The following is a 25,611-nucleotide window of genomic DNA, read 5'->3' as shown; positions in this document are numbered from 1 at the left end:
GCAGACGTTAAGGAAATATTGGTCCTGGGTTTGCATAAGCATCGGATAGACCCATAGCATGCCACTGCTGGTTAAGAGAGAACACTGTATTTACTGAGTCTTTCAAGCATCTAACTACAGTATCTATCGAGGAAAGTAGTTTATAATTTGATTGACATTGCGGTCTGGGTGTGATCATGTTATTAGTGTGTACATCACAAAAAACACGACCAAGAACATTCAAAGTTCATATAGGGTGAGGTCGAGTACAGTAGTAAGCATATCTTTGAAAAGATTCACTGTAACTAATAGATCTATAGAGAATCCTGTTCTGATATGGTCAAGACTGTATTTTGCTGTCTTTATGATCTCAGTGTAGTGTTCTCATAACCCTTTAGAAGAGCTAGAGTAGCTCCACAAGTGAGATCTTCATGTCAATGGATGTTAAGGAAAGGAAACAATCAATTAGCTACAACAGTGTCAGCAACACCTCAATGGTTCCTATACATTAGGTCTGACAGCATGATTCTCTAATAACGTCACGATCAAACCAGATGGGTCCTAAATGCACAGCGAAAAGCTTCAGTATGCTTCAGCAGCTAGGACACAGTAGGCCATTAAACCTACCTTAAGGGCTCATAGCTACCTTCTCCTGTCGATTACAAAAAGACCCCTTACCGATTATCATAATTAGAACCCCTAGGGTGTATTCTTTGTACCGTTTAAACGTTTTACAACAGAAACAGTTTACTCCAAACAGAAAAAGTTTTGCAACCAAAACGAGAGTTTCTGTTGGACAAATTCAGGTAGGTCCCTACCATTTCGTTCCGCTTGCTTCCTTTTGGTTTCCATTGCAAGATGTAATGAATACACCCCTGTAGTTTCCAATTTCAAACTTGATGATAGTTTGGAATGTGAAACACAAACTAGGCAAAAGTTAAAAAGGAAGTCTGTACCACTTTCAGAGTGACAGCAGGGACCTCGGCCCTTCAGCCTACTGCCTTGTTTCTCTGGGGCACAGTGGAGTCTGTGCCTCCGCCCCAAACCATCCCGCCTCCACCAGCAACTGGGAGAGAGGACATGTTTCAATTACAGATGATTTTGGGTGAACACATTCATTAACCTTTATACAGACTATCAGTATAAAAGCAGGGTTTAATCTTACTTTATGAACAAAATCATGGTAGCATGGGCAGTAGGATTGGTTAATCAACTATGTGATGACGTCGATGTCTACACAATCAAGTATGTAGGTTCAGTGAACGGGCAGTGTCATGGTGACATTTCTGTTCACTTGTGTTCTTCCAATTGACCAGAATCAAGATATAACATGATGTACTTACTGTAAAAGTGTACAGAGCAGCATCGTCAAGACACAGCCAATCACACACAGCACTACCGCCGTGGCAACTGTCTGTTGCCTGTGATTGGTGGCCACCACGGCCAGCAGGTCGGCGTGCTCGCATCGCATCCCTACAAAGCCTTGGTGACACCTGTCCAACATGGAGAGGAGAAAGGACATCAAACTTCATACAGCAACATGGACTTGTTCCTTCAGGGATGTTTGACAAATTCACAGACTCCATTTTCAATGGAGAGACCACAGCAATAAATAACATCTATAAATATATTGTTGAAGTAGAATTAGTAGGCCTAAGTTTTAGGAATATTAGGTAGTAGTGAAGATCAGTCTGCAAAACTATTCTGCATCAGATAAACAACCACACAATACCCTTCGTATTATGAACATGCCAAAAAATGGTCTCAAGGATTCACTACTAAAAAGCTATTTAGTAAAGACCCTAATCCTGGAGGGAGTTCTCTACTCTGCTCAGTCAGATAGAAGTGAACTGCCGCTCTCTAATTCCATAAGCCAGTGCAATTTGCATCATGCTTAGACCAGCTCTATGAACTGCAGCGAATCCGTGTACAAACAGAGCACTGGCATAACAGATCCTAAACACATATTGTTCTGAGGAGCGTGAAAGCGCTGTTCAACCGTCAGTCACAGACATTAACACTGGGTGGGTTACACAACAAAAACTCTCGATAACTCCTAATAACTGGAGATGGACCACTCAAAATATAATAATTAGGACATATGCTATGTTGTGACTGCACACCAGCAAGGACAGGTCACAAGTTCATGACTATCGAATAACAATTTCCCATACAGACAGAGTAACACAATGATTAATTGGATATTGAAATAATTACGACTGTGGGACGAGAGAGAGAGAGATCCTTGCATTTTATGCACCACAGGACAGGAAGTTGAACTTACACACATGCAGGCGTCTCCTCCAGAATCAGGAAACGACAGGTGCCATGGAAACAGAAGTGGCTGTGCGAGTCAGGACAGTCATCGAAGTGTGATCGAACAGCTGCTGCCACAAACTCTGAGTCAGAGACAGGAGATACATATGGACATTTTTCAAGGCCCTGAGGCAGAGGAAATTATAGTGCTTCAGAAAGTATTCACACCCTTGACTTTTTACACATTTTTTTGCCTTACAGCCTGATTTTAAAATTGATTACATTTGTCACTGGCCTACAGACAATACCCCATAATGTCAAAGTAGAATTATGTTATAGACATTTTTACAAATTCATTTAAACTAAAAAGCTTGAGTCAGTAAGTATTCAACCCCTTTGTTATGGCAAGCCTAAATAAGTTCAGGAGTAAAAATGTTCTTACCAAGTCACATAATAAGTTGCATGGACTCACTGTGTGTGCAATAATAGTGTTTAACATGATTTTTGAGTACCTCAGCCCTGTACCCCACACATACAATTATCTGTAAGATTCCTCAGTCGAGCTGTGAATTTCAAACACAGATTCAACCACAAAGACCAGGGAGGTTCTTCCAATGTAAATCTGCTTGAAAATCTACGGCAAGACTTGAAAATGGTCGTTTAGCAATGAACAACCAATTTGACAGAGCTTTAAGAATTTAAAAATAATAATAAATGGGCAAATATTGTACAATCCAGATGTGCAATACTCCCAGAGACCTACCCAGAAAGACTCAGCTGTAATTCTGCCAAAGGTGATTCTAACATGTATTGACTCAGGGGTGTGAATACTTATGTAAATAAGTTATTTTGGTATTTCATTTTCAATAAATGATCAACACTTTCTAAAAACCTATTTTCACTTTGTCATTATGGGGTAAAGTGTGTAGATGGGTGAGAAAAACATTTATTTAATCCATTTTGAATTCAGGCGGTAACACAACAAAATGTGGAATAAGTCAAGGGGAGTGAATAGTTTCTGAAGGCTCTGTACTTCTTTTGTTACCTCTGAGTGACTTGGGTTTTGTCATGGCTTATGTCAGGGACAAGGCCCTCCGAGGGACAACCATGCATTAAGATGTGTCGCATGCAAAGGGACAAGTTAAACCCCAATCAAATCCCCAGTGCCACGACACAGCAGACAACAAGTCTGTCCATCATCAAACCCATTAGAAGTCTGGAGAAAGCACATCCCTGAAGCCAAGGAGTAAAATCCTCACCCTTTTATTTCCAGGGCTTTGTCTGAAAAGATACCCGTCAAATCCTTGCTTCCTCCTTTGATTTCTGAATTACTCTCAAAGTGCATTTGAGGAGAAGATCAAAAAGGTCCCTTCTTCAGACCTCTCCTCCATTGAGCTTTGAGAGGACTTCAGGAAATAAGGACGGAGGAGGCAAGGATTTGACAGCTAGTAACCTTTTCAGACACAGCCCCCCATCCCTCTCCTGCCTCTTTCCTTTACATCCAATCAAACGTGATTTATTATGGGCAAACGATGCTGGAATAACAGAATGAATCTCCTGAAATAAATGAACATTGGAATGAGCTGAAGGGGTCAAGACTCAGGAGGAACACAGTAACCAAATTACAGAGTCTGGACGAATTTCTTACTCATCAACTGTACAATGAGTTCCAAATTCCAACTGGACTGGCCCAAACAAAAGTTTGAGTATCTTTTCTCAGGCAGCCAAAACAGATGCCACAATGTGGCATTCAGAGAAAGAGGGAGTGAGTAAGAGAGAGAGAGGGAGGATGAACAGAGAGATAGACGGCTGCATTACAGCCGACCGTCACACACTCCATTCCATTGGTAAATGGCCGGTTGGATTCCAGCCTACATGCATTGTCCCTTCTCCTCTCTCTCTTTCAGAGCCTGTAAAAAGCTCTCTGTTCTCCCCTTAGGTATCTGCCCCAACTACTCCTCAGCCCCTCTGGCAGCATCCCAAATGGCCCCCTATGGTCAAAATGCCATTAGGGCATTTCTGGATTTTGTGGTGACTCACAGATAATGACTGAAATGTGATCGGTGGTTGCCTGGGAATAAAGATATAGGATTTTTATTTTAGCGTTGTCTGACGTCTACCACACTGGCTACTTTCTATCCAAACAGAGGACTAGATTCATATAAAAATTCAACTAATTAATTCATGTGCAGCACAGTGTCTGTATGTGTCCACTTTTGTAAGGCATTTTATGTTGCCATCTGACTCTTCACTAGAGAAGCCTTGAATTAACTTTGGCACCAGTCAATGAGTCTGAAGAGGTGAAAGATTCTCTGGAGCACCCTGTAGAGAGGTTTTATAGAGGCATTCATATTTAGACTGTCAGTCACCTGAAGAGACACACATACACACACGAACACACACACACTTACTTTTAACTGGAAGGTTGGTTGTGGTAATGGTGCTGGTAGTGGTAGAAAAGATCATAATGTTTACAGCGGTAGTAATCACAGGAGGGGTGGTGGTCATAGTAGAATTAGTAGCAATAGTAGAATTATCCTGTCCGGTTCCATAGGTAAAGAGGGACCCTGTTAAAAGAAACAGATGAAATGCTTAGGTATACAAATCGGTACTGATTTTAAATCATGATCAGATAAAGAAACTGTTGGGACATTGAAGAAGATCCCACTAGGCCTGGGGTTCCTAAACTTTTCCACTCAGTCACCCCCTTCCAGTATTGTATTGGGGAACATCCCCCCCTGCAATTCTACGAGTTTTGTCAATGGTGCAGAGAAAATATTGCCGTTTTAAAGCTAATTTCCTTGCAATTCTATACATTTTGCCATGTCTAATGCATAGGAGGTTGGTGGCACCTTAATTAGGGAGGACAGGCTTGTTGTAATGGCTGGAGTGGAATAGTATCAAATACATGGGTTCCATCTAAAATGACGTTGGAGGTGGCTTAGAGTAGAGAAATTAACATAAAATTCTCTGGCAACACCTCTGGTGGACATTCCTGCAGTCAGAATGCCAATTGCAAGCCCCCTCAAAACTTGAGACATCTGTGGCATTGTGTTGTGTGACAAAACTGCACATTTTAAAGTGGCATTTTACTGTCCCCAGCATAAGGTAATGATCATGCTGCTTAATCAGGTTCTTGATATGCCACACCTGTCAGATGAATGGATTATCTTGGCAAAGGAGAAATGCTCACTAACAGGGATGTAAACAAATTTGTACACAACATTTGAGAGAAATAAGGTTTTTGTGCATATGGAAAATGTATGAGATTTTTTATTTCAGCTCATGAAACATGGGACCAACACTTTACATGTTGCATTTATATTTTTGTTCAGTATAATTATTACATTTTTGGGGGGTACCTAACAGCTCTCATCCAAAATGACTTAGTTGACTGAATCAGAGAAACAAGCTGTCTACAAATGACTTGTTGCTCTTAAAATAGAACTCATCTCCCAACTCATGGATCCCAATATGAATTATGTCCCCACTGATCAACCAGAGTCCTATTCAGTAGAGAGAAGCTGACTGAAATGAAGGTACTACCTAAGGACACAGATTTTTGTTTTCCGTTGCCAAACCACTATATGTTAACATATCAGACTTACTTAACTTAAAACTCTTGGCCCACTTGGGAGCATAGGGTGTCCACCTGACTCGTCTGTCCCTCTTGCCAGGAGATCTTAACCAAATATTGCACTGAAATGGTGTTATATCTTATTTCTAGTTCTTGGCCTTAATTAGCCACTTTCCCTTTTTCTGTTGCATTGGGCCCATCGAGGGTTGAATCCTGAGGCATGTGCTGTACTCATAACTCTCACACAACTTTCCCATTTGTCATTATGTTTGGATTTCCTCTTACCAGCTTGTGTTGCGTATTTCAAGAATGACAATGGGATGAAAGGATGGACACACTACAATGGGTCTGTAATGGGACTAAGCTGGGATAGTCTTAATATAGACCGATCCCGGAGAGCGATCACACAATTAGAATTCTGTAAGGCAGCCAATGAGAGACGAGATTCAGTGATGTGGAGATATCAGACAATGACAATGAAAGTGCTGAGTATCAAATTAGAGCTTCATTCTCCGGTTCAATTCAAATAATGGGTGAAAACACACTGCTCATATAACACAGGTTAATCAGTGTCAGTTGGTTATGAAGGAGAGGAGAACTACTGAGCATTTCATCAGTCAGTCAGTGGGTGACGTCCCTGATGTTGCTAAGGACACTGAGTGTGACAAGGTACAAAGTCCAGAGAGAGAGACCGTGGAGGAATGCTGTGTCAAGGCAGACTGTGTCACAAATGGCACCCTATTCCGTGCATAGTGCACTACTTTTGACAAGAAGGTAAAATCAATTTGAATTTAATCAATTTTTGACAGCACCCCTTTCGATTTGAACGAAACCTTCCATACATATTTGCCCATTGTTGAAGTGCTCAGAAAGTGACTTTTTGAACATGAATGCGAAAACATTCAAGGAGATAGGAGGTGCTCAAAGTTTACCCATGTTGCATACCCCACCATACCCTGAGACATCCATGTCTTCTTCACTGGAAAATATAAAATGGTTGAGAATGATATCATTTAAAAGCTTGCAAACAGGGTTGTCAACGTATTTTATCATTTCTGTGAAAATGTACTTAAAAAAAAAAAAGTTTATCTAAAAACGCCTAAACTCAGATGTTTTTCATATTCACATATGTTGTAGCTTAGACCCTATTTTAAATAATCTATGGTTTTTGTGTTGTGAAATGTCAACTTCCAAAGATATTTGGACATTCACCCATCAGAGAATATTGACTTGAATGGGAATATCTGTTGTTTTAAATTCAAACTGTCAATCCTCCATAGAAAACGTATTGAAATCATAGAAATATAGATAGAATAGACATGACAATTTAAGTTGACATTCGATGGTGGGTGGACCGGCAACCATCTTTGTGGTAGTAATTAGAAGTTATGATTTCAATTAAATTTAAATGAAGTAGCAGCTAAATTGCAGTGATCTTAAGGGAAATCCATTTTTTATGATTGAAATGACACCCACCCTGTATTCAAGAGCATGTTGTGTCTCAACCGATGGCAGACACAACACAAAAACCTCAGATGTTGTGAAATATGGTCTAAGCTGCAACATATGTGAACCTTTTTTTTTCTCAAGAAATAATAAAATAGTTTGACAACACTGTTTGTAAGATTTTAAATGTAAGCTTTTGTAAGTTATCAAACTCAACCGTTCATCTTTTCCAGTGATGAAGACATGGATGTCTCAGGGAATGGTAGGGTAGGCAAAATGGGTCAACTTTGAGCACCTTTATCTATTGAATGTTTTGGCATTCCGGTCCAAAAAGTAACTTTCTGATCACTTCTTCCATGGGCAAACATGTATGGAAGGTTTTGTTTAAATCAAAAGGAATACTGTCAAACAGTGTCTGAATTCAAATGGATTTACCCCAGAGACCTATGAGCCCTGGTCAAAAGATGTGCACAAAGCAGGACAGGATTTCTCAAACTCGGTCCTGGGTGCCTCCACCCGACAAAACTACACTCGACCTACACTTCCCGAGTTACGCTTACACACAGGTGTTTGCCGCATGCTAGATAGCACAGGTGATTGCCTCTTGTCTTCCGTAAACAAACGCTGTGACGCGGAGATATGGCAGTGTGGTAACACTAACCCTATCAAGGTGTGTATCAATTTAACCTTTTTAAAATTATTATTATTTCTCGCTGATATGAAATAAAAGGGTCCTTATGCTTCCAAAACCATACTGCAAGTGACGCGTGTTAATGTTTCGATTAAGCGTCGGGGCTCTTAGCAAAACTCCCTATACAGAAGACCAATGACTTAGGCATAATGTAATGGAACTGTAAATCGTGATCAAGGGAATAGGGTACCATTTGGGACGCAAAGAGTGACTGACCAGCCAATAACAGTAACAGGGTCAAGTATCACCTACTAAAAGGATGAGGCCATTAGAAACCTATGAATAGGTCTGCACTGGCAGCATACATAAAACATCAATGGTGGCTCATTGGTACCATCTTTGTTTCTCATAGAAATGTTGAAATATCACTGTGCCTGACAATGGTTATAATTCACAAATTGGAGTCATATACAATCAAAACTGTAAACCGGACTTCCTGCGTAAGAGTAGGGTATGCTAGTTTATAGTCCTGGGGTTCTCAACTTTCTCCTTTCTGATGCTAACTAAAATAATGCTCTTCCTTAAAATGTGATAAATTGGGGAAATGGAGGTTACTGATGACATTTTATAATCAATTATACATTTTCCCGCGCTTTTTCAGGGAAACCTTACACTCACTGAGGCCCCCATGGGTCCCCTGGTTGCGGCTTAATTAATAAGGAAAAAGGTCCACAGACGCAAACCCTATTAGGACATAATGACATTTACCCTTCTGGTATAGCACATTCCAATACACTAACCCCCGTCAATACAGCATTTTACAATCATTCCCACTTTCTGCCACTTCGCTTGTAGTCTTTCAAATATTTTACCAACTGTGTTGTTTTGTCTTCTTCATAGAACTCACCAGTAATGAGAAAGATCACATCCCAGAATGCCCGATTCATCATGAAGGTTGTATGTTTGTCAAGGTAATCCTCCGAAATGCTAGTGTTCTTTGCTCAAGTCTATAAACATCTGTATATGCTCGCATAGGTCAGTCAGGAGAGAGAAATGTGTTTGTATAAAATTAAGTAAATCCTTCTTCCATCACAAAACCCCTTCCGCGTATCTTAGGCTATAGGCTACTGACAGTCTTCAGAAATTTCGCAAAAAAATGCAAGTGCGTCGCTATTCGGCAACTTGATTAATTTCCAGTGCCATGTGCAAGCTGAGTTTCCTTGTCTGATATATCATTAATTTAACGTAGCAACTAACAAGTCTTCAAATACTTTGTTTCGATTAATTTCTCTTCAATTTAAACGGATACGTTTAGTCCAAGCGCTAAACAATTCCACTCTCCTCCACAGTCTAAATAAACGCTCTCACACATAATCCTTTCAATGGTTTCCCCTGAGGAGGGAGCGAGAGAGAAATCAATATTGCTCTCTCTGCCGGGCTCACTTCTAGTTGCCTAAAATAGCTTGTTTTTAGGGAATGTTGTAGAATTACTCCCATCACAAGAATCTCATTATGATAACTCAATCTTCAAGTTACCAGCTTTCATATTTCAATTTGTGGTGGCTTTCATATGAGCCGTGCCTGTATAGCCTAGGTCTAGTTCACCCATATGTGGGTGTACTGATGGGCTATCCAGAATTCATGCATACTTCATATTGCTCAATTCTGTAGGCCTGATTATGCCTGCCTAGGGCAATTACGGTTTCACAAATCAGCATAAAACATAAAAGGATGATGAGCAATCACTCCCTTTATGTTGATCCAACAACACCCATGGATCTCATTCCAAAATCATCTCATTCCAAAATCATGGGCAATTATATGGAGTTGGTCCCCCTTTGCTGCTATAACAGCCTCCTCTCTTCTGGGAAGCCATTCCACTACACGTTGGAAAATTGCTGTGGAAATGTGCTTCCATTCAGCCACAAGAGCATTAGAGTTTGTGCTCTGATGTTGGGCGATTAGGCCTGGCTTGCAGCCAGAGTTCCAATTCATCCAGTTCCAATTCATCCCAAAGGTGTTTGGGTTGAGGTCAGGGCTCTGTGCAGGCCAGTCAAGTTCTTCCACACCGATCTCGACAAACCATTTCTGTATGGACCTTGCTTTGTGCACGGGAAATTGTCATGCTGAAACAGGAAAAGGCCTTCTCCAAACTGTTGCCACAAATTTGGAATCACAGAATTGTCTAGAATGCCATTGTATGCTGTAGCATTAAGACCTCCCTTCACTGAAACTAAGGGGACTAGCCCGACCCACTCTTCCACCAAGCTTTACAGTTGCCACTATGCATTGGGGCAGGTAGCATTCTCCTGGCATCCGCCAAACCCAGATTCGTCCGTCGGACTGCCAGATGGTGAAGCGTGATTCATCACTCCAGAGAACGTGTTTTCACAGCTCCGGAGTCCAATGGCGATGAGCTTTACACCACTCCAGCCGACGCTTGGCATTGCGCATGGTGATCTTAGGCTTGTGTGCGGCTGCTCGGCCATGGAAACCCATTTCATGAAGCTCCAGACAAATAATTATTGTGCTGACGTTGCTTCCAGAGGTAGATTGGAACTTGGTAGTGAGTGTTGCAACCGAGGTCAGACCATTTTTATGCGCTGCGTGCTTCAGCACTCGGTGGTCCCGTTCTAGGAGCTTGTGTGGCCTACCACTTCACGACTGAGCCATTGTTGCTCCAAGACGTTTCCACTTCACAATAACAGCACTTATAGTTGACCGGGGCAGCTCTAACATGGCAAAAAATGTGATGAACTGACTTGTTGGAAAGGTGGCATCCTATGACAGTGCCACATTGAAAGTCACTGAGCTCTTCAGTAAGGCCATTCTACTTCCAGTGTTTGTCTATGGAGATTGCATGGCTGTGTGTGTAGACTGAAGAAGGCTGTAAAGCCGAAACGTCTGTGTACGCTATCCCTGATGCAGTAAAAAAAAATACATTGAATAATGAAGTACATTTTATGCAACATATTTTTGACAACAAACCCCTTAAAACTCTTAATTTTTCTAAATGTGTGGCTTTTACGCACGAGCCAAGCTTTTGGAAGAGCGCAATGGTTCTCTTTTGCTCGATTTTATGCACCTGTCAGCAATGGGTGTGGCTGGGGTGTCCACATACTTTTGTATATAAAGTGTACATTAATTTACCACCTGGAAGTTAATGAGAGAACATCTAAAAACCCATTCCGTCCATGATGGGCTAATCAATTAAAAGTTGAATGTGTTCAAGGCAGGCAAGAATGAATAGTACACTATAGTGGCCAAGAGTGACAACAAACAATCATAGTGAAAATTAAACTTAAAATTAGATGAAGGGTTACATCTAACTGGGACTAATTTCATACTAGATTTAAAGTTTTGTGCAACATGATTAATAGATAAACCTTGATTTAACACAGTTTAAGAGTTAATTCATGTTGGTGCAACCCACCCTGGTATTTTAGAACTGTGTTGTGCCTTGGAAGTATTGTATTGAAGACTAATCCTATGCAGTAATTTATAGGCTTACAATTCAGCACCATCTGCTGGCTAGACAGCGACATTTGAAGAGGCCGATCATAGTAGTCAATGACGAAGGATGATAGTAAATGCCTCAATTCCATTTGGTGACGTACAGGTTACACAAACATCAACATGTCATAAATTGATGTCAATTGGACATTTGCGCAAGAACGTGCGTTTGAAGTAAAGATGCAGCCCCATAATGAGAGTATAGGCTATAGGTCTGGTTTGAGCATGACTCCAGACATGGTCCAGCATTTGTAAATCGACAGACAGCATGACGTTATCGGACGTTGGCGACTGGACTAGAGCAAGCAAGCTGCACGCACCTGTAACGGCCTGAAAGTTGATTTCCAGAAAGACTGGGCAGATATTCTGCACAGACGTTGCATATAATAATAAACTGCTATACAAACATTTGGATTATGATGTCGCAATGTTGTGAGAACGATATGAGACAAATTCCACAGTATAGGTAAATGACTCGAGCGAGGTGACAGGTGAATAGCCTAGTGCCATTACATATTTGATCTGAGGCAACTGGGCACACACTGGTTGATTCAATGTTGTTTCCACGTCAGTTGAACCAGCGTGGAGTACAGGTTGAATTTACGTCTCTGCCCAGTGGGAGGCGATCCATATTCCATATCTGAGGTATTGTATAGAGAATAACAACGTATTGTATGAGACCTGCAGTAGGATAACACCCACATGAAGGTCAACGTTATACATAAACCTGACATTTCATATAGTGGTTAAACAGTCCCTTAACATAACAGGAGTTGTGTGTCACACGAAACGTGACACACACACGTGCAGGGGGAGTGGATACTGTACTTATACAGTATTTCAGTTGGTTGGGGTTTGGGAGTTCGGTGATGTCCACAGTCCTGCGCTCTGCGTCCTGGCAACCTGTATGAATCAAGGATTTTGCAAAGACTTGAAACGGTCCGCTGTTATATTTTTACTTAATAATACAAAATATAATTTTCGATTCGCTATGTCGCATGTTGGAGTGGATAAGAAGGTACAGTAATTTTGTTTTTATTTCGTAATAGGCAATTTTTTTTATGGACAGTGTAATGTAGTTTGGTGTCGCGTTAAACTTATTTTTAGCAAAATGCACTTTTTTTTCCATGTGAAAATAATGATAGTCACAAAAATGCATTAGAAAAATGTAATATGTGCACGTGTTTTTTTGTTTATTGACATTTATCCAGTTAGTCAGACTATTCTGACTATTGGCATGTTCTTCTTTTCGTGCACTGTTGTTCCCATTACCTATTTTTCGAATAGTACCTGAAAATATAGGACTGGGGGCATGACACAGTTTTCTCCTAATTCTCTTATGTAAATCAATACTCTGTGGCTAAGTACTGTGCACTAGTGTACATCTCCAACATTTATTAAAGTGAACAACCTATCATTGTTGTTTATTTTTTATTAATACTTGTTTGTACTGACAGGGCAATGATCTAAACTTGATGTTAATGGTGACGTCGTGTGCCATTGGAGGCACTCTTCAGTATGGCTACAACCTTGCCATAATGAACGCACCCACCATAGTAAGGTTATTTTGACACACCTGTATGTGTCTGTGTGTCTAAATCAAATAAAATAAAATAAAATTTTATTTGTCACATACACATGGTTAGCAGATGTCTAAGTGTGTGTGTGTGTGTTTTTGGACCCCAGGAAGAGTAGCTGCTGCTTCTTCTAAAGCTAATGGGGATCCAAATAAACAAATACAATCTGTGTGTGTATGTATGTATGTATGTATGTGTGTGTGCACATGCTCACGTGAGTGTATTTGACCACACTTGACCTTTCCTTTCAGTACATTCAGAACTTTGTTAACGAGACATTTCGGGAGCGCTGGGACGTGCAGCTGAAGAACTACCAGATCACTCTGGTCTGGACTTGCATTGTGTCCATCTACTCCCTGGGAGGGCTGGCCGGAGCTCTTATAGCTGGACCCATGAGCATAACCTTTGGAAGGTAATAATGTATTACTGTATATATGGATCCATGATCATAACCTTTGGAAGGTAATGTCATCAATGTCAAGGCAATGTCAATGTCAGATATTGACACAAGGATGTGCGGTAACCTTGGTATGTGGCCCTCACTGAAAAGCTTACTATGTGCTTTAGAATTCAATGTTACCAGGGATCTATCAGTGATATAATCTCAAAGAGAAATGTTTAGTGACTGATGAGCAAATTTTCATCTGTTTATGGATCAGATGTAAAAGGGGGTTGCATCAAAGAGAGCATACACAGTATCGCTGAAGACAGCAAGGCTACTTTATGTTTTCTCTTCACAGTGGAGTCAGTCAATGAACAATGTGGTGGTGTTTATGTTTCTCAAGGCTGAAAGAGCACACTGAACCTTGCAGGCTGGCACCAGGGCATATATGATATCTGGACAGAGAGTAGTATTTGCATAAACGTAATTATAACATCATTACTACAGTATAAGTTAATTGATACTCAAGATTTACTTGGATCTACTCGTCTCCACTATATTCTACTCTACTAGTCTCCACTCTACTCTACTTTATTCATCTCCACTCTACTCTATTCATCTCCACTCTATTCTACTCTACTAGTCTCCACTACTTTATTAATCTCCACTCTATTCTACTATACTCACCTCCACTCTGCCCTACTTGTCTCCACTCTATTCTATTATACTCTACACTACACTACTAAATTCTACACTACTCTATTAAATTGTACTATACTCTACACTGCTCTACTATATTCTACTTTACTGTACACTCCACTACTCTACTAAATTCTACTCTACTCTTCTTCACTCTATTCTTCTCGTCTCCACTCTATTCTACTCTACTTGTCTCTGCTCTACTTTATTCTACTCTACTAAATTCTACTCTGTTCTACTCTACTTGTCTCCACTCTACTCTATTCTGCTCTACTGTACTCTACTAAATTCTACTCTACAATACTCTACTAAATTCTACTCGTCTCCACTCTATTCTACTAAATTCGACTCTACTCTACACTACTCCACTATATTCTACTCTACTCTGCCCCCCTTGTGTTGCTCCCACAGGAAGAAGACTATGCTGTTGAATAATATCTTCTTGATGCTGAGTTCACTCCTAGCGTTGACCAGCAGAGCTGCCAAGTCTTTTGAGATGATCATCATCTCCAGGGTCCTGGTTGGAATCAATGCTGGTATCTACTGTATATTCAACCAGAGGGTTCTCAAATGGGGGTTCTCATGTCATCAAACCATGCTCATTGTGCAACTGACTGCATTACTTGTACGTTGTGTATAGAGAAAAAAGTGTAATACTGGTTGTATGTTTGTTGCCGTCTTAGGTCTTTAAATGTCAATGACATGTAAATTGTAGATATAGATAAGACAAACAGCTGTACAATTACAGTATTATGTTTGATGCAAGAAACTGAAACCAAAGACAGTAGAGAAATTATCTACTCCTTTCACAGGGATCAGTATGAATGTGCAACCCATGTATTTTGGTGAGAGTGCTCCCAAGCACCTGCGAGGGGCTGCTTCCCTGTCGTCAGCCATCTTCACAGCGTTTGGAGTGGTGTTAGGACAAGTCGTGGGCCTCAGGTAGGCAACATACAACACACCGACACATAAAACAAAGACAAACATCCAAGCAGAGCTTTCAGAGGCTACCAAATCAGCCTGCAATTTAGTGTTACTTACACATAAATCTAGCACTATAATGGATTGTGTGATTTGTTTGGGGAAATAATTGTTTTAATTAAGTCAGTATTTCACTTGATGTTGTCATGTTTCCAGGGAGATCTTGGGCAGTGAGCCCTGTTGGCAATACCTACTGGCCAGTAATGCCATCCCAGGCCTCATCCAGCTCCTCACTCTCCCCTGGTTCCCAGAAAGCCCTCGATACCTCCTCATAGACCGGGGGGATAAGGAAGCCTGTATCAATGGTAGGTAGGAGGAGAGCCAAATCATGGTCCACGTTCTGTTCCTCTTGTATGTGAGTTAGAGAGATATACAATAAAAGCATGAGCAGGTTTTGTTGATGTTCATTGTGCCGCCTCTGCGTCAGCAGGGATGGGTAGTCTTTAAATCTTATATATGCGTCTGTGTACTTTGCCATCATTTGTATTTCCAAAATCCATTTTGCCCGTCCACATGTATGTGTCTGTGTGTGCGTGTGTTAGCTCTGAGGCGTCTGCGTGGCTGTGAGGTCCAGAGATCAGAGTTGGATGAGATCCTCCAGGAGCAGGCTGAGGCTAAAGGCCTGAGGCCCAGCAGACCCTGGGAGCTGTTCGCTGACCGTAATGTGCGCTGGCAGGTGATCTCTATCATCACTCTCAGCAGCGCCATGCAACTCTGTGGCAACGACTCCGTGAGTTACTACAAAAACTCGGAAATAAGAACTTAGAACTAAAACGTAGAATTTTAAATAACTGTATTTTTCAACAGGGAACTTAATTTGTAGTGCATTAAGTAGGCCACTTGTTGCATAAAATCACAAATAATATCTGTGGTGAATGATGATGCAATGTCCTTTTATTATTAATTTACCCTCTTACAAATGATGTAAGAAGCAGACTCCTGCCAGCAGACTTCTATTGTTATTGTAAGCATGGTTTCTCCCCACAGTTATTGGGTTTCTCAGATGTTTGGTTTTGAGTAAGCAGGGTTTTGGTTCTCTCTGGTCCTGGGGTTTCTGACTGAGAACTCTCTCTCTCTAGGATCAAAGTTACCTACCTCTAAAGAACCCCATTGTTCTGACAGTAGAACATACCCAGCTCAGATACAATTTTGGCCACAGTGTTCCTGACCCCTCCTTCTCACAGCAAACTTGATTAGAAATGTGATATCAGCTATCAATATTTCATACTGTGCGTAGACGGGTTTACATTTCCTTGTTAAAAATGCATGCTGCTGGTGATGACATGTGGTTGTACTTTACAGTTGTAATGCTACGGGAGTTAGGGAGGAGTACATAACTTAAGGTTACTTTCGTAACGCCAGTTCTCTGATAATAGAGTGGGGTGTCTCACATTGGGATTCGCTGGATAAGGGGTGTGCCAGCTCATCCACGCCTGGTCTCCTGCCAGCGCAAAGAACAGAGGGCAGTGTGCGTCTTTTGTGCAACGCGAAGAGATCTACGCTGGATCCAACGTATCTCTCCCAGATCTGGTTCTCCACTGAGAAGAGGAGTGCGCTGCTCCACATAATAATATTTGAAAAAGGAACTTGTATAGATGCAGAGAGTGAGGGCCGTACTGGCGTTTTGATGTATGCTAGCACAGTCGTATTGTCTGTCCTGACTAGGATGTGACAATTTGGAAAGATAAGGCAGAAAGTGTTTTATAGATAGGAACACTGTGTCATCAGTTTCGAGACAGCTTATGTGAGCGGGGCGGAGCTGTGGGGACCACAACCTGTTTAACCACTCTTTACTTTGTGAACTGCGCCCCCCCACCCCCCACCATGTGAGTGATGCATCTGTCGTAGCCACCTTCCTCATTGACACTACCCTGAGGTTATGCGTCCAGTCTGACACCCAGGTATTCTATTATATGTGTGGGCACCCACCCCCCCCCCCCCAATAAGTACAGGCAGTAGTACTTTGCCGCCGTTATAGCTCTGATTGCCCATTTACTCAAGTCGCCACTTGCCAGAATTCCATTGAAAGCGAGTGGTTTCGTAGCAAACTGCAGTTTGTACCCCTCTGTAACTGTGGACATGACCCAGGGCTGGAATATGCATGCACGCCAGTTCTCTGCTCTTGTGACGAGTTGCCCATAAGTTTGATGACTCACTCTCTGGCGGCGCAATGGGGAGTTGCCCTTTTATTGTATTTTTTAACTTACCAAGACGCTTGGATGCAACAGAGACTTTTATTACAAAGGGAAGTGTTGAGACACTGGGTGGGGACTGAAAATGTGTCTTCTTACCTCAGCTACTAGAACCCTAGGTCGGTCGCCCCTTCTTCCCTCCAAGAGAATCAGCGGGCGGGACTTCGTTGCGGCTGCAAGGCTGTGAGGAGCCTCGAAGAGGGGATGCTCTACACAGTTTTCGTCCTTGGCAACTCCTTACAATGCACACAGGACTCGGGGGTTAGTGAGCATGAACGTAGGTTTTACTGGACGAGAGGAGGAAGCTAGCAATTCTACCATTTGGGCAGGTATGAAGAGCTAGTGGAGGTGAGCTGGCTTTTCAGTGAGCTAACCAAGTCTCAGTAAGGGAAAGGGAAAGGGGGATACCTAGTCAGTTGTACAACTGAAATGTATCTTCCGCATTTAACCCAACCCCTCTGAATCAGAGCGGTGCGGGGGGCTGCCTTAATCGACATCCATGTCTTCGACGCCCGGGGAACAGTGGGTAAACTGCCTTGCTCAGGCGCAGAACGACAGATTTTTGCCTTATCAGCTCGGGGATTCGATCCAGCAACCTTTCGGTTACTGGCCCAACGCTCTAACCAGTAGGCTACCTGCAGTAGCTAGGCGTGTGACACTAGCTACCACCGGAGACTTGGAGCAAGTAGAAAAAGGCAAAGCACGAATTCTACTCAAAGCAAAAACTTTACTTTTGGACAGTACTCAAAACTAGAGACTAGAAGCTGAGGTCCTACGTTCGGCAGCGTAAAGCTCACGGTTCATTGCAGAACAGTTAAGCAGGGAGACAGGGATCAAGTCGTGCTGAGGAGAGCTTAGAGAGGGAGAATGACCAAAGGGGCGGGGCCGTGGCAACTTATAATGAGTAGGGTCTCTCCTCATTCGCTACGCAACCTGTCTGTCTGCGACAAACATCGTGAGATTGGACCTTCTGTAGTGATTTGCTTATCCAGCGAATCCCAATGTGAGACACCAAACGATTATTTGAAAGAGAGTGTGTTGTTTGTATTTCAGATAGGGTTTAATGAAGAGGTGTAGTCAGTCCAAGGCCATGCCAAGTTAATAGTGCTGCTGCAGTCTCTTAGTTGCCTTCATGCTACGTCTCACAGTCCCTAACTGATGACTGTGTAATTACAGTACCTTTCTTTCATCAGGGGATTATTTAGACCAGGGGGCTGGCAGCTGGAAGCCTTAGGGAGAGAGCTGACTGGGTATTAGAGCAGTAATATGCTAAATGCTTTGCGGCTGAATCAGCTTATCAACAACACAATTTCAATTTGGTCATTTGATGTAATGATTTGAAATGCTCAGTCAGTCTGTCAGTACATGATAAGGACGGGACTCATTTTATGAAAAACGATTGAAAAAGCATAGTTTTATTAAAAAATCATCATAACTGAAACAGCAGCCACTATGCTCTGTCAGTACGCTTACTGTATGTACAGTGTATGTGATGTTCTCTTTTTCACTCCAACAGATCTACTTCTATGCGTACTATGTGTTTAAAGAGTCCGGGATCTCTCCGGATATGATCCAGTATATCACCATATGCACTGGTACATGTGAATTCACAGCCTGTATAATATGTGTGAGTATTCCTGAGTAATAATGTGGTTGTTGTGTAACTACTGGTAACTAACTAACCACCCCAGAGGCAAGTAGGGATTGTTTTACTCCTGTGTGTGTGTCTCTCTCTCTCTCTCTCTCTCTCTCTCTCTCTCTCTCTCTCTCTCTCGCTCTCTCTCGCTCTCTCTCGCTCTCTCTCTCTCGTTAAATCCTTAATCCAGACCTTTGAAAAAGTTACTCTAAGAAAAGTTACATTTCAAAATTGTTCCTGCATTCTGAGAGCTGTTAGTGCTTTTCTAGGCATTCTGTTTTGGATTAGAACGTTGCTCACCTCGGTGTAACCAGAGACGTAATAGAAGATGAAACACCTCTCTACGGCTAACCTCAGGGCTGAAAATGATATGATTTTAATATACATTGTACTGTTTGCATCCTCCTCAGAACCTGCTGATTGAGCGACAGGGCAGGAAGATTCTTTTGATGGGAGGCTACGTTTCAATGACAGGCTGGGCCATTGTCTTCACTATAGCTCTGTGTTTTGAGGTATTCTACCTTCTTATGTCATCCTCTTCCCCTGTCAATGTAAGAAAATAAAAGTGCGAGTGGAAATCAAAAGGTGATCTGAAACTAGATGATGGAGATACGCGGCTGAAATGCCATGTCCTAGTCATGTCCCAGTCTCTAATTTCATTGGTTTTGTTGACCTTTGGGACTCTGTTACTTCTGAAGTGCGTACGTACTCATCCTAATGGAAGGATGGCAGTCTGACTTGGTGCATCTGCGTTGCAGTCATGCTTGGGTTGCTGTGTACCAGGCAGAAAAGGAAACATACCCTTTTGAACCCACTGTTGTTTATTCCACTTCATGTTGTGACAACACATCACTCTATCCACCAGGAGGGGTGATTCTACTTTGTGCTTTGCATGTGTAGGTGCAGCGGGTGGTTGGATGGGTATAGTCAGGTACAGTTGTAGGATCTTAATTTGATCACCCTTTTGTTGCTGAGAATTTTTCTGCACAGTAGAAAATGTGAACTTGTAGTGTATTCAAGGCTTCTAGAGTTTGTAATTTGCACTTTAAAATGTCAGACTTGATTTGCACTAATGAAAAATGTATCAACCCCTACAAAAAATTATAATCCACATCATAATTCACATTTCCTCTTGCTGCAGGATTATTTCCCTGCTGTAGCAAACTGGCTCAATTCAGATTCTAAATCTGTAAGGCGACAGGACACTCTTAAAAAGCCCACTCAATCAGTGGTATTATGTGGTGCTCATTTGAATTAACATCAATTTAGCTTAATTATTTTTGGACCAGTGATTACCTCAGCCTTTGGTCTGCAAGAAAGTCAGATGTTTTCAATTTGACTGATATTGATTCAGCAAGATAGAACTGAGTTGTCAGGAAAATTACTTAATTATTTATATATATATTTTAACTTGGCGTTAGCATTGAATAGCCACCGTGATATGCAACTTTTCAGGGAAGTTGGGAACCAATATACACAGGCAGTTAGGAAAGCTAAGGCTAGCTTTTTCAAGCATAAATTTGCATCCTGTAGCACAAAATCAAAAAGTTCTGGGACACTGTAAAGTCCATGGAGAATCTGAGCACCTCCTCCCAGCTGCCCACTGCACTGAGGCTAGGAAACACTGTCACCACCGATAAATCCACGATAATTGAGAATTTCAATAAGCATTTTTCTACGGCTGGCCATGCTTTCCACCTGGCTACCCCTACCCCGATCAACAGCCCTGCACCCCCCCCCCCCCCCCCCCCCCACAGCAACTCGCCCAAGCCTCCCCCATTTCTCCTTCACCCAAATCCAGATAGCTGATGTTCTGAAAGAGCTGCAAAATCTGGACCCCTACAAATCAGCCGTGCTAGACAATCTGGACCCTCTCTTTCTAAAAATATCTGCCGAAATTGTTGCAACCCCTAATTGGATGCAGTCTATCACAGTGCCATCCGTTTTGTCACCAAAGCCCCATATACTACCCACCACTGCAACCTGTACGCTCTCGTTGGCTGGCCCTCGCTTCATACTCGCCGCCAAACCCACTGACTCCAGGTCATCTACAAGTCTCTGCTAGGTAAAGCCCTGCCTTATCTCAGCTCACTGGTCACCATAGCAGCACACGCTCCAGCAGGTATATCTCACTGGTCACCCACAAAGCCAATTCTTCCTTTGGCTGCCTTTCCTTACAGTTCTCTGCTGCCAATGACTGGAACGAACTGCAAAAATCACTGAAGCTGGAGACTCATATCTCCCTCACTAACTTTAAGCACCAGCTGTCACAGCAGCTCACAGATCACTGCACCTGTACATAGCCCATCTGTAAATAGCCCATCCAACTACCTCATCCCCATACTGTATTTATTCATTTATCTTGCTCCTTTGCACCCCAGTATCTCTACTTGCACATTCATCTTCTGCACATCTACCGTTCCAGTGTTTAAATGCTATATTGTAATTACTTCGCCACCATGGCCTATTTATTGCCTTACCTCCCTTATCCTACCTCATTTGCACACACTGCATATAGACTTTTTCTACTGTATTATTGACTGTATGTTTGTTTATTCCATGTGTAACTCTGTGTTGTTGTATGTGTCGAACTGCTTTGCTTTATCTTGGCCAAATCGCTGTTGTAAATGAGAACTTGTTCTCAACTAGCCTACCTGGTTAATTAAAGGTGAAATAAAAAATAAAATAAACTTGCTAAATCATCTATTTTCAACTTGATAACTAAGTTCTTTGTTTTACTGTAACAGCACAAGGTGGAGTGGATGTCCTACTTGAGTATGGCCTGTATCTTCACCTATATACTCAGCTTTGGCATGGGCCCAGGTGAGCCAGTCTCTTCCTTTCAATAGCTTTAATATTAATATTTAGCGTTAATATTATTAGACCAGTCAGTTAGAAATACTAGCTAATATTGAAGGGAATTACATTGGCATTTAAGTATTTTATCCTACACACTACAGAGTATCCAACAGAGCTGCAGTTGACAGTTTGTTGATAGTTTGAGCATCTGTAGATCATATATAAGGGTCTGTCCAAATAAAGTGTGATTTCATTTCATTTCAACTATGGCTGTATTTTTCCTTGGGGATTAATAAAGTACACTCATCTCATTATTGAATGTTCATGGGAAATGATCTATAGTAGGGTGACGGTATTGGTACGGTCTGTGTTTATCTTTGCCTACAGCTGGAGTGACAGGGGTCCTCCCTACAGAGATCTTTAGCCAGACTGCCCGTCCAGCAGCCTACATGATAGCTGGCTCAATGATGTGGATCAACCTTTTCATTATGGGGATGATCTTTCCATTCCTGGTGGTGAGTGAAAAACACACACACACACAAACGGCTCCCGAGTGGCGCAGCGGTCTAAGGCACTGTATCTCAGTGCTAGAGGCGTCACTACAGACCCTGGTTCGATTCCAGGCTTTATCACAACCGGCAGTGATTGGGAGTCCCTTTGGGCGGCGCACAATTGGCCCAGCGTCATCCGGGTTAGTGTTTAGCCGGGGTATGCCGTCATTGTAAATAAGAATTTGTTTTTAACTGACTTGCCTAGTTAAATAAAGGTTAATTAAATAAATAAATAAACACACACACACACAGGCTTTTGATATAAGTAGAAATTGTGCAAAAATATTGCATTTTAAAAGCTTGTTATATCAAATAAGTGTCGCTTCAAATAGGCCACATGGAAAAATCTATAAATCAACCCTGTTAACAATAAATCCAATAGACAAGATATAAATGTTTTAACAATATAAACATTTGGGTGAAGCTTGCATTCAATTGCCCCTCTGTTGCACACAACAAGCTTCCAGTCCCCCTCTCACAAGGGGATTTATGTATGATTTAAAGATGAAGTCGTCAACCCTGTTACGGTCAACCCTGTTACTTTAGTAGGCACTTACTATAGTCATTTTTTAACTGAATCTCTTGAGATGGGAAAACATGTTTTTATTAAGTTGAACATGTGCTCTTTATGACAAAATGTTAAAATTAGATTAAATAAAACGTTTTTTTCATCAAGTTCCAATACTCAAAAGGCAACTAATTGGTGGAACGACCCCCCCCCCCCCCCACACACACACACACACTGACACGTTTGTATTGTTCTCTCTCTCTGCAGAGTGAGCTGGGTGAGTTCTGCTTCGTCCCATTCGCTGCTGTCTGTTTCCTGTCTGCTCTGTACGTGGGCCTGGTTCTGCCTGAGACCAAAGGGAAGACCCTCTCAGCCATCGCCAACGAGTTCCACAAACTCAACTACAGGGGCCAGGACAAGCAGGGTCTACCTGCCCCTCAGGCACAGTATCAGTTGGGAGAGGTCTGCCACTCCACTGCCCTGTAGGCCTACTGCTCTCCTACCTATGACCTACGACCTCTACCATTGACCACAGTACTATGTAAGGTTAATTAATTAACCAGGAGATCCACTTGAGATCAGAATACCTTTTTTCCCACAGGAAACCAGGTTTTCCATCGTCTTTGGTTTGGAAAAAGCATACAAAGATGGTGTATTCCCTTTCATTAATATGAAAGTACAGTTAGTCAATTTTCGGCAATAAACTCTTGGAGAGAATAATTATTGTTTTGAGCAGAGATCCCATTAAAGTTATAATATGTAATTATGTAGTATTGAGTGGCTTGAGTGAAAGCCTTATGTACAGAGGGGTGTTAAGGGATGGACTGTCTTTACTTTGAAAGTTGTTCATTTGAATAATGTGCCTTTGGCATCAAGTAATGTGCACTTTTAGTCTACCGGTACAGAAGAAAATGCAATGTTGTGGGTCCCATATCTTGAAAGAGTGAATGTAATCAACATAAATCTTTAATGGTGAATTCCATATACACTGATCAGTGAAGTTGTTATTTTTTTTTTTTTTAGGACCAATATTTACCAAATACCTGTGAGCCTGTTTATGCCGTATCAATCACATATTGCCTTGTGATGAAAATGAAGAAAGTATATTCAAATCAAATTTGGAATATTTATTTATTTTTGCTGTCCAGGTCAAATGTAAAGTTCAACTGCTGTTACGTGTGTCATCGGGTTATCATACAGATATGGTGGATGATATTGTAACAAGGTAAAACCAAAGATATCTAAGCTACTGTATGTTGAGAGAGTATTATACTGTATTTATAGATCATTTCATATCAAGCTATATTATCAAATAATCAACTTGTTTTGAACAGTATGTCATATATTTCATTGTTTGGAATAGATTGTGATCATAAACAAATAAGACCATGTAATGTATCTATGTGAAATACAGTGCCTTCGGAAAGTATTCAGACCCCTTGACTTTTTCCACATTTTGTTATGTTACAGCCTTATTCTAAAATGGATTAACAAAAACAAAAAATCCTCAGCAATCTACACACAATACCCCCATAATGACAAAGCGGGTTTTTCAAATTTTTTACAAGTATATTAAAAATAAAAAGCTGAAATACCATATTTCCGTAAGTATTCAGACCCTTTGCTATGAGACCCGAAATTGAGCTCAGGTGCATCCTGTTTCCATTGATCATCCTTGAGATGTTTCTACAACTTGATTGGAGTCCACCTGTGGTAAATTCAATTGTTTGATCATGATTTGGAAAGGCACATACCTGTCTATATAAGGTCCCACAGTTGAAAGTGCATGTCAAAGCAAAAACTAAGCCATGAGGTCAAAGGAATTGTCCCTAGAGCTCCAAGACAGGATTGTGTCGAGGCACACATCTTGAAGGTCCCCAAGAACATAGTGGCCTCCATCATTCTTAAATGGAAGAAGTTTGGAACCACCAAGACTCTTCCTAGAGCTGGCAGCCTGGCCAAACTGAACAATCGGGGGAGAAAGGCCTTGGTCAGGGAGGTGACCAAGAACTCGATGGTCACTCTGACAGAGATCTAGAGTTCCTCTGTGGAGATGGAAGAAACTAGAAGAACAACCATCTCTGCAGCACTCCACTAATCAGGCCTTTATGGTAGAGTGGCCAGACAGAAGCCACTCCTCAGTATAAGGGACATGACAGCCCGCTTAGAGTTTGCCAAAAGGCACCTAAAGACTCCTAGACCATGAGCAACAAGATTCTCTGGTCTGATGAAACCAAGATTCAACTCTGGCCTGAATGCCAAGCGTCACGTCTGGAGGAAACCTGGCACCATCCCTACGGTGAAGGATGGTGGTGGCAGCACCACGCTGTGGGGGTGTTTTTCAGCAGCAGGGACTAGGAGACCCTAAGCACACAGCCAAAATAACGCAGAAGTGGCTTCATGTCAGGTCTCTGAATGTCCTAGAGTGGCCAGCCAAAGCCCAGACCAGATTGAATATCTCATGAGAGACCTGAAAATAGCTGTGCAGCAACGCTCCCCATCCAGCCTGACAGAGCTTGAGAGGATCTGCAGAGAAAAATGGTAGAAACTCCCCAAATACAAGTGTACCAAGCTTGTAGTGTCATACCCAAGATGACTTGTGGCTGTAATTGCTGCCAAAGGTGCTTCAACAATGTAATGAGTAAAGGGTCTGAATATTTATCTAAATGTGATATTTCTGTTATAATTAATTACCAATAATGTCTAAAAAACAGTTTTTTCTTTGTCATTATGAGGTATTGTGTGTAGATTGTTGAGGGAAAAAAAGATGTAATAATTTTTCAAATAAGCCTGTAACCTAACAAAATTAGGAAAAAGTCAAGGGGTCTGAATACTTTCCGAAGGCACTGTACATTTGGAAAATAAGTATAGAAGGACCAGCAGA

The 25,611-nt window shown here is 41.7% G+C and overlaps 2 protein-coding genes across 3 annotated transcripts; one reads left to right on the top strand and one right to left on the bottom strand.

The window, feature by feature from the left end:
- Positions 1 to 968: 968 nt before the first annotated feature.
- On the bottom strand, positions 969 to 8,839 carry LOC120021555 (protransforming growth factor alpha-like). Its single transcript, XM_038965349.1, has 5 exons — positions 8,797 to 8,839; positions 4,647 to 4,802; positions 2,264 to 2,378; positions 1,336 to 1,472; positions 969 to 1,045 (listed from the first exon to the last, which is right to left on the bottom strand). The coding sequence occupies exons 1-5, from the start codon at positions 8,837 to 8,839 to the stop codon at positions 969 to 971; spliced, it is 528 nt and encodes a 175-aa protein (XP_038821277.1).
- Positions 8,840 to 12,282: 3,443 nt separating this feature from the next.
- Positions 12,283 to 24,156, top strand: LOC120025854 (solute carrier family 2, facilitated glucose transporter member 11-like). 2 transcript variants are annotated; one of them, XM_038970559.1, is made up of 12 exons: positions 12,283 to 12,420; positions 12,860 to 12,958; positions 13,231 to 13,391; positions 14,472 to 14,596; positions 14,873 to 15,002; positions 15,198 to 15,346; positions 15,584 to 15,771; positions 18,750 to 18,860; positions 19,280 to 19,381; positions 21,617 to 21,692; positions 22,056 to 22,183; positions 22,995 to 24,156. In XM_038970559.1, the coding sequence occupies exons 1-12, from the start codon at positions 12,310 to 12,312 to the stop codon at positions 23,211 to 23,213; spliced, it is 1,599 nt and encodes a 532-aa protein (XP_038826487.1). In that variant the 5' UTR covers positions 12,283 to 12,309; the 3' UTR covers positions 23,214 to 24,156. The 2 variants fall into 2 exon arrangements, with proteins under 2 accessions (XP_038826487.1, XP_038826494.1); XM_038970566.1 differs by lacking the exon at positions 12,283 to 12,420 and having other exon boundaries at positions 12,878 to 12,958; positions 19,280 to 19,414; positions 21,629 to 21,692; positions 22,995 to 23,225.
- The last annotated feature ends 1,455 nt before the right edge of the window (positions 24,157 to 25,611 follow it).

This window comes from Salvelinus namaycush, chromosome 2 (assembly GCF_016432855.1).
Source record: "Salvelinus namaycush isolate Seneca chromosome 2, SaNama_1.0, whole genome shotgun sequence".
Classification (NCBI taxonomy): Eukaryota; Metazoa; Chordata; class Actinopteri; order Salmoniformes; family Salmonidae; genus Salvelinus; species Salvelinus namaycush.
Note: the sequence above shows the minus strand (reverse complement) of the source record. Positions and strands in the feature narration are given on the sequence as shown.

Bases quoted from the DNA above. Each gene is read 5' to 3' on its own strand.
- LOC120021555 (XM_038965349.1), bottom strand. From the start codon at position 8,839: ATGATGAATCGGGCATTCTGGGATGTGATCTTTCTCATTACTG. The intron at 2,379-4,646 runs GTAAGTGTGTGT...TCTCTGACTCAG, and splicing joins AACCAACCTTCCAGTTAAAA to AGTTTGTGGCAGCAGCTGTT. The intron at 1,046-1,335 runs GTACACTTTTAC...CCTCTCTCCCAG, and splicing joins TGTCTTGACGATGCTGCTCT to TTGCTGGTGGAGGCGGGATG.
- LOC120025854 (XM_038970559.1), top strand. From the start codon at position 12,310: ATGAATCAAGGATTTTGCAAAGACTTGAAACGGTCCGCTGTTATATTT. The intron at 21,693-22,055 runs GTGAGCCAGTCT...CTTTGCCTACAG, and splicing joins CAGCTTTGGCATGGGCCCAG to CTGGAGTGACAGGGGTCCTC. The intron at 22,184-22,994 runs GTGAGTGAAAAA...CTCTCTCTGCAG, and splicing joins TGATCTTTCCATTCCTGGTG to AGTGAGCTGGGTGAGTTCTG.